Source organism: Pterocles gutturalis, unplaced genomic scaffold (assembly GCF_000699245.1).
Source record: "Pterocles gutturalis isolate BGI_N339 unplaced genomic scaffold, ASM69924v1 scaffold97, whole genome shotgun sequence".
Taxonomy (NCBI): domain Eukaryota; kingdom Metazoa; phylum Chordata; class Aves; order Pterocliformes; family Pteroclidae; genus Pterocles; species Pterocles gutturalis.
The window spans coordinates 1-9,444 of NW_010109773.1; the positions used below are offsets into that span (position 1 = coordinate 1).

A 9,444-nucleotide genomic window follows, 5' to 3' on the forward strand; every position below is an offset into this window, starting at 1 on the left:
CAGGGCGTTCAGCGAGGAGCCTCCTGAGCGGGAGTTTGAGCCGAGGAAGCCGGGCTGCAGGGCGGGATCTGCTGGATCTGTGCGGGCCCTGCTGGATCTGTGCGGGCCCTGGGAGGCCCTCCGGAGCCCGGCCCCGGGCTGTACAGCCCCAGGGTCTAGAGCTTAGGGGAGCTGTCAGCCGAGAGGCCTGTGGCTGCAAGGCCCCAGCAGCCTGGCAGGGCCTCCTGCTGCTGCCGGACTTGGCACGAGGCACAGCTCATAAATGGCATCTGCCAAAATGTTCAGTACCCCGCTGAAGTCCCAAATCTAAGCTAAAATAGAGCTGAAACAAGGTTAAAACTGATTAAGTTGCTTAAGAATGAAACACACTTGCTCAGTTCTGTGAGCACTGGGCTGCTTTTTTCTCCTGATATTGCCGACTCTTGCTGACAAGTTGTGGTCATCCACACAGAAAAAGGAGACAACATGCCGTGAGGTATATGTACGATATCATCTGTGGAAGCCCGATCGCAACGCCAGTGTAATAACCGTATGTCAGATGAGTGGAATAAGCTGGAACATGAAGAACGAGCAAAGTAGCTATGTGGATATGAGATCTCATTTTAACCATGTGCTAAATGACCTAAAGGAAGCAAGACTTTAATAGAAGTCGCCACCCCTGTCTGTGGTTGGTCAGATGAATATTTCTGCACTGTAAGCTCTAAAAAAATCTCATCCTAATTAAGTATTCATGCACATGATGGGAGCCAGAGTGATACAGGTATGGCTCTGATGAAAGTCCTTAAATGAGGAAAAGTGTTCAGGGTTCACCAGTAGCACTTCTTTTCTCAGTTGTATGAAGTTTATTCTTTGCACCAAGAATATTATTTCAGTTACCTGATCCAGCCCTATCATATCCTGCTGATTCTCTTTCCCCTTTTTGTCCATCTTAGTTTATTTGCTTATAATCCCATATGGCAATACTTTATAACCTCACGTACCCTTAATTACTGATGCATGGTTCTCTAAGACCTGCGTTTTGTGACTGGTAAAATTGTTAATCTCTATTCAAAATAAACACTTCTTACTAGTGTGTTACTCAGGACAAGGAACTCTCAATCTTCCATATTGTGAACAGACAAGATTATGTGATTTTTCTTAGGGAAATAGGAGAAGCTGATCTTAGCATCTCTGCTATTTGGAGGGGCTAGCATTTCAACACTGAATGTGATGCAGCTGGAATGAAATGTTAAGGACAGGAAAGATGCACAGACTGTTTGGAAAGGGAGGAAAAATGGTGTACAAATACTAGCTGTATTAGAAAATAATCTATTATATTTGCAAAAATCATTCACTGGGAATGAGTTTGCCTCCAGGGGAGCCAGTCTGTGTTGCCAGACTCAACCACGATTCCAGGACACGAGCTCCTATTGATCCTGACCACTATCAAATGTATACTGATCTATATACTAAAACGCTATGCTCACCCCATTAAGCATAGGAGCTTACAGCTGAATTAACACTTTTTGTTTTGGCTTTGGCCTTGCACTGTAGGATTTACTTTTGTGTTGCAAGTGGATTTCCCCAGGCACTGATACTTGTCCTCTGGCACAGATGATGTCCTGCCAGATGGAAAATCTGTCAACATTTGTTTGGGTGATGAAGTCTTTACAAATATTTGGGTCATTGCCATAGTTGTTTGGCACAGACAGCAGAAAAAGTAGAAGCTTAACTTATGCATAAGGATTCATCTGCTTACACTACAATTCAAGGGGTGAACAGTCATTAGGAGAAAAGGAGTGATCTATATGTTTATATAGCCTTGAATAACAGGAAAATTGTGAGTGAATGCACTCAGAGATTCATACTGAATCATACAGATTAAGTTTCATATGTGCATTGCTTGGTTGCCAGCCAAGAAAGTAGCGTTCTCTCATGCACAAGTGGTGACCAAGGCTCTAAATATTTCTCTGAATTTATAATCTGTAGCTAATTCACTTCTGCAGTAAATTTATCATCTATTAACAGAAAAATCAAAAGTTCTGGTTATCAATACCTTCTGGGGCCATCATAAATACTGAGATGATTCACCAAGTTCTAATAGTTTTTTTGGCACTTTTTTATCATACAGGTTCATAGCCAAGAACATTATGAGGCTGCAGCGTCTGGGGATAACCCATGTTCTGAATGCAGCAGAAGGGAAGTCGTTCATGCATGTGAACACTAATGCAGAGTTCTATGAAGGCACAGGCATCAGATACCATGGCATTAAAGCTAATGATACACAAGAATTTAACCTCAGTCGCTATTTTGAGGAGGCAGCTGATTTTATTGAGAAAGCACTTGCCCAGAAGGATGGTAAGGCAAACCGAAATATCTTTCTACGGTGTTGTCTGTGCACTGCGTGTTTCTTATCAATTTATTTTACTGTTTAAATCAGTTATTTGGTCAGATTATCATCTGAACAACCATGTCAGGAATTCAGATCAAGGCTCTGGATCAAAGACACCAGAATACACAATAAGACATTTTAGTCTTCTGTCTATACACATAGTTTCCAGTATACGGCAAATGGAAATGTGCCACTGTAGGAGTGACTGTAAAAAGTGAAACAGCTGCTGCATCCTATAATAGTGCCTTTCTGCAAAGATGTGTTCTTTTTTTTTTTTTTTTTTTTTTGGAAGTGGTAAATCACATAAAAAAATTTCATTATCTGAAAGTTATTTTAGGACACTAGAAATTATAAATTAAAGGCAGAAGTAATACAAGTAATGCATTGCTGAAGAGTACTCACACAATCTGCTGTATTTTTTTCCAAATGTACAGTAAGGATAGAGACTGTAGCCTTATAATTTTTATTACATTAAGTCATTAAACTATTTTATGTAATGATTACCTCTTTATTCCCTAGGATTGCAGGAAGGCTGAAGATTATATTTGCAATGTTCTTGACTGCCAGATTTCTCTACAGTGTGTTTCCTCAGAGCAGAAGTCCTAGGACACAGTGCAGTGGGCCAGACGGCATTTGTTTTTGTCTGGCTATTTCAGCATACCAGTTATTTCTACACATGCTTAATTTCTTTCTTGCTTCACGACTGAATGTGAAAAAGGAGGAAGGAGAACTCCCACAATTTTAGAAGTTCTTTCTCTGAAATGGGCAAAAGGGGTACTAGAGCCGTGCTGTGCTTTTGACACATGGAAAGAAACTTTACCTCCAGTTTGGTGGAGTATGAAAAATTCTAAAAATTTAAATGCAACTGTTCCAGTTAGCACTGTGACTCACTGAAACAGGTTGTGTTAGGAAAGGGGAGTTTAACAGTGCCAGCTGTGCTGTGACTATCCCTACACAGTTTGATCTAAACTATTGCAGAGTTAATCTGAATTTACAGTAGCAGTTTTGTTTGCTGCTTGTTTCAGTCTTAGTAGTTGCCTGCCACTGTTTTCTTACTGTGGTAAGCAAAGAGGAACTTTGTAGCTGGGTGGTGCTGGAGCCAGTTACAAGATGAACTCGCTACTGAAATTTGATGGTTTTGTTTGACATTGAAGTGTAGAGAAAGGACAATGAAGTGAAGAGGGATGCTGTAATATTTCCTTTCAATTCAATTTTAGCATTGTAGTTGCATGACGTTCTGGAAGGCAGGTCTGGTATACTAAAGACCTTGAAGGCAGCCTTAAGACTCTGCCTTTCACAGAGGAAGGCTAGAAACCCTTTTGCTTCTGACCATTTGCAGAGAGGAAGTCAATTCTCTTCCATTCCACGTATTTGATCAAGAATCTCTAAATCTTGCTAATTTGTGGCTACAGGCTCTCAAGAAATATTGAGAATTAATTGTTTTAGCTGTTTTAACTTGCTACTGATTAGAGATTTGCCTTGAGAAGCCTCTGCAGCTCAAGGCAAATGTGGTAATGGGCTTACTGTTGCTGAGATTCACAGCAAGTTGTGGTTGTGATGAAAATGTGTGTGTATAGTTCATCTGTTCTCTTGTCTCTGAAAATTTTACTCTGGAGAGTAGCCTGGGGCCATATGTCCTACTGTATTTGGGAAGAGAAAAATGTGTCTGGAAAAGCAGGTCAAAGTAGAAGCAGCTGAGAAGCAATAAAATAGATTTTTGAAAGGGAACAGTGGCCTGCTTTATTATTGTTGGACGCTTATGCCCATGTAGTGGGTAACCTTGTCTGGATACCACGTGCACACCAAGCTGCTCTAGCACTCCCCCTCCTCAGGTGGATGAGGGGGAGAAAAGTAAAACAAAAGGCTCGTGGGTCCAGGTGAGGACAGGGAGATCACTCAGGGGTTACCATCATGGGTAAAAAACTCGACTTGGGGAAATTAATTTAATTTATTACCAATCAAATCAGAGTAGGGTAACAAGAAATAAAACCAAATCTTAAAACACCTTTCTCCCACCCCTCCCTTCTTTCTGGGTTCAACCTCACTCCTGATTTTTTCTGCCTCCTCTCCCTGAGTATCGTAAGGGCACAGGGAATGGGGGCTGCAGTCAGTTCATAGCACATTGTCTTTGCCAGTCCTTCCTCCTCACACTCTTCCCCTGCTCCAGCATTGCATCCCACCCACAGGAGATAGTCATGCACGAACTTCTCCAGCATGTATTCTTCCCATGGGCTGCAGTTCTTCACTAACTGCTCCAGTGTGGTTCCTTTCCATGGGGTGCAGTCCTTCAGGAACAGACTGCCCCAGCATGGGTCCCCCACGGGGCCCCAAGTGGGTCCCCCACGGGGTCACAAGTCCTGTCAGCAAACCTGCTCCAGCGTGGGCTCTCCACGGGGTCACAGACTCCTCTGGGTGTATCCACTTGCTCTGGCACGGGGTCCTCCCTGGGCTGCAGGTGGATGGATATCTGCTCCACCATAACACTCCATGGCTGCAGGGCACAGCCTGCCTCACCATGGTCTTCGCCACGGGCTGCAGGGGAATCTCTGGTGCTGGAGCACCTCCTCCTTCTTCTTCACTGACCTTGGTGTCTGCAGAGTTGTTTCTCTCACATATTCACACTCCTGTCTCCCAGCTGCTGGTGAACAGCAGGTTTTTTTGCCCTTCTTAACTATGTTATCACAGAGGCACTACCGCTGTCGCTGATGGGCTCAGCTTTGGCCAGTGGCAGGTCTGTCTTGGAGCTGGCTGGCACTGGCTCTGTTGGACGTGGGGGAAGCTTCTGGCATCCTCTCACCAAAGCCACCCCAGTAGCTCCCCACGCTACCAAAGCTTTGCCACACAAACCCAGTACGACCCAACAAATATGCAGAATGGGTTCCCTAATCAGTTAGCTGGAAACATTTTATTGGTGCTGGCATAGGTGTGATGAGATATTTCCAGTTCTTGTTGCGGCACACTCAGCAGTTTCATTTACTTGAGTGTTAATGTGGCTTCATAAATAGCCAGAGAAGTTGCCAGCTGTGATCCAACGTGGAGTTAGCATAGGAGTTGCCAACAGTGCAGCAGAAAGGATGGATATCTTTGAAGTGATGCACCATATGACAAGCAGCATATTTCTCTTCAGCGTATCTTAAACTTTGCTTTGCTTATTTGTGCTCTTTGGTATTGGTAACCTTCAGCGGCCAGGCTTACTCTAAACCACAACAGACTGGAGAAGTGTAGTAAATAGACACAGTTTGACTCTTCGTAATGTGGTAGCAAATATGTTTTAGTGTGAATGTTTGATATACAATTTTTTTCTGCATTATCCTTGATGACAGACTGTGTAGCTAGTAACAGAGTGATAGAACATTTGTTCCAAGTTCTACATGTCTTCTGTAGCATTCAGACTTTACAGTTCTCAAGCAGCTGAAGGACTAATATTGTTGCACTTTATATCCTAGCTATTTCATATTGCTTTTCAAACGTATATTCCAGTATAACCCAAATTATGACCTGTCTTCCCTGCAGGACAAGTGTTTGTGCATTGCCGTGAGGGCTACAGCCGTTCTCCTACACTGGTCATCGCCTACCTCATGCTTCGCCAGAATATGGATGTCAAGACTGCATTGAGCACTGTTCGGCAGAGGCGAGAGATTGGCCCCAATGATGGCTTTTTAAGGCAGCTTTGCCAGCTCAATGAGCGATTAGTGAAGGAGGGCAAACTGAAGCCCTAGAATAGAGCACCATACTATTTTTTGAAGTTTCTCAAACCATCAGAGGATGTCTTAAGTGCTTTAGATTCCCAAACCCCAACCACGAAGCCAAATCACATAATGTGAGACAGAATTCCTGCTCTTGTCTAGTGAAGGTATCTTTCTCAAACTCTATGTCTGTCTTTCAAGATGGCGCAAAATTTTGTCACTATTCGGAGCTGTTGCAATAAAGAGGTTTTTTTAGAGGGGTAACTGCGGTGATAACAGCTGTCTTCACGTGTATTTCAGAGCCCCCTGCAGACTGTAGCATATGTGGTTTGCATTGACGTTGAGTGTGATGCGTTTAAACCTTGTCTTGTATCCCACCAAAGCACCATTTCTTGAGAGCCCCAACACATCTCTTCACTCACTCTTAATTGAAGTACTGTATTTTCTAAAGCTTCTTTTTCATGCACACAGGTGCCTAAAGTTTAAGTGTAGGAGCTTCAGGGAGTGAAGCATATATACAAATGCACAGATGCACCCACTTGTAAAATGAAGTGTATGCAGTGTTGTGTTTAGAGTGGAGCCATTCAGAGCTCAATCTTGATGCATACTATTTGCAAGAATATTTGTACCTCTTTCTGTTGTGATTGACATTAAATAGTCTGATATTAAATGCTCTCTTATTTTTGTTTTGAAGTCATACTAGAAAAAAATGGCAATAGCAAATGTTGAGGAAAGAAAAAATAATGTCTGTATTTAGGTGTGCTTGTACTGGATGTATGATAAAGTCCTAAGTTATCAGAATATAATGGCTCCTGAGGCTTGTATTGAATTACAGTGCCTCTCTCCCTTCTTAACTGTCTCCATTTATTAACATAGAATGGAATGAGCACATATGCAGATTACTTCCAGTAGGGCAGCACAGGTGTGCTTACAAAGCAGTTTGCAGAACTACACTCTTGACTTCTTGGATTGCTTGTATGGTATCATTAAATAGAAATTAGCATTGTTACATACCACACGGACTAGGAGATGTTTCCTTTCAATTAAAATAAATGATGTCTTGATTCTGTTTGACATACAGATGAAATGAGTCATTGCAATGTTGGGAGAGGGAACCTTGTTTACAGTATGTCTGATTGTGTAAAATGTGTACCTGTGAGTTACAGCACTGTATTAATGCGGAGGATCTCCCACTGCAAACTTGGAATTGTTGGTTAAACTAACAGAATGTGAGATGTATGTGTTCCTTTTTTATCTGTGCTTTCATGTCGTTCTCGATTGAAAATCTTAACGCTATTTTAAACAGGAACACTGTTGTATTAGTAAGACATGTAAGGCCAGATCTAGTTTTGTATATCCAGTTCACTAATCAAAAAAGACAAAAGGACATTGTTTTACTTCTCATTGTTGGGACCGTATGGGTTGGGGGGGTGGGAGTGGTGAGAAGGAGTTCTGTATAGCTAGGTAACTTTATTAAAATTGAACTCCAGAGGTGATTATTCTGGTTGAAGACCAGGCTTATGTCTGTTTTCTTGCACAGAATGGGAACTGACAAATCAAACAGCCTTTTTTGTATAATTTAAAAGGGCAACTGAGGAACACTCTACCTAGCATTTCCTTCCACCTCCCTACAGTCAGTCAGTATTTAGTGCTTGCTTTGGTTCAGGATGGTTCAGTAATAACGAGCAGTAGTCAATTTCAATGGCTAATTACATACCTGTTTGCTTTCTGACATTCTATGATTCAAAATTCATAGTTACTAATTTCATGTTGTGTAGCTTGGGGAATAGGAATACTGGATACTTTTCTACTATACTGATTTTCTTGTACTGCAGTCTTATTTACAAGTCATCCTTTTAAATTTTTTTTCCTTGGGCATAGATTTTTTTTTTCCTATCTCATCTCACACCGTGTATTCATAATACCTATCTGCACTACAAGAAAAAAATAAAAAAACAACAAAAATGAAGATTCATGTGCATGCACTTTGTCTTTGACTTGTTACTTAGAACTCAAAAATACCAGTCTATTAAAGAGCTAAGAAACCATGAGGCGTTAGATTTTTGTTACTCTTCCACAGATTGTAAGAAGGCTAATAGTTGTCAGATTAAAACCAGAATGGTTTATTAAAACAGTCTGTTTGCCTTATGGTGATGTTTTTGTATTTGTCAGTATCAAGAAAAACTGACAAATCAAGACATACAGGAATTTGTTCTTATATTCAGGATGCTCTTTTAATTCATAGGACACTGCTCATTTCTAGCGGTAACCTCAGTGGTACTCTGGCCCGTTTATCTCAGTATAACAAAACTGATTTAACAAATGTTTTGTAATATGAGGGTGGAGTAGAAAAAATAAGTCAGTGCTATAAATTGATCTTAAAAATTGAGCTCTAAGACAGTATATCCTATTTTGAGTTACTGATAGGTGACTCAGTAATAAAACCATTTCTAGCTCTGCTTTTAGAGTAGGCTAAAAATAGTTAGAATGTCAGACCACTGCTCTATTAACGGATCATAGCCCTCCTCTTTTAGTCTTATCTTACTGTTTAAGTACAGTAATGCTGCAAATTCCTCTACCTATTTTAACTGGCCAAGAAGAGCTTGTATGCCTCTAATCAATAATGATATGCTGTATGCTTCTAAATTTCTCTTTCTGATTGTAGAAGGAAATATTGTATAAAAACAGGAATGAGAGCTTTCCTTCCACATGAATACACATTGGGCATAGGTGAAATTGAAGAAGTACTGGAAGAAATACACCCTGAATTTCGTCTGAAATTACTGCACACCTGCCCTTTGTTGTGAGATGTGCTTTACGAGCATGCTAATTGGGGAAGATAGATACTTTTTAAAACAACTATTTGTTGCAAATAGCAACACTACATTTTTGGAGTTGAAACCTCCTGGTTATAGCTAAAATACTGTGATCTGGAGTAACACTAATATGTTTATCCTGAATATCAGTGTGGTACTTTTTGTGTAGATGGCACTCTGGAGAAGGGATGGGGTCTTTCTAAAATATGCATCTATCATAGAACAAAGATATCTACCACATCAAATCCATCAAGAAAAAAATAGCTTGGGTTTTTGGTACTTAAGAGTTAGTGAAGTTGGAGAGGGGGGAAGAGTGGAGGCAAGAAGCTATTAGCATTTTATAGCAAGGAACAAAGAAGAAAGTCCAGATAGATAAAATTATTATATATGTAAAACTAAATTCAGCTTCTACTCATGCTGAACTAAATCTTTCTCAGCTCTTGTGTAAGTACAGGAGAGAAGTTCATAACTAAAAATTAAGATTCAAAGCAAAAATAATGTTTTCTGAGTGCTTTCTTCATCCTTCCGTAGTGCAGCTGAGACTACAATGTTGAGAAGTGTTGTATCTAGC

General features: G+C 40.8%; 1 protein-coding gene across 1 annotated transcript; it reads left to right on the forward strand.

The window, feature by feature from the left end:
- Positions 1–2,083: 2,083 nt before the first annotated feature.
- DUSP3 (dual specificity phosphatase 3) lies at positions 2,084–6,343 on the forward strand (the record flags this gene model as incomplete). The annotated part of the gene is made up of 2 exons (XM_010073062.1): positions 2,084–2,337; positions 5,885–6,343. Coding segments are annotated over 2 exons (460 nt in total), but the record flags the coding sequence as incomplete, so codon positions are not given.
- Positions 6,344–9,444: the final 3,101 nt, after the last annotated feature.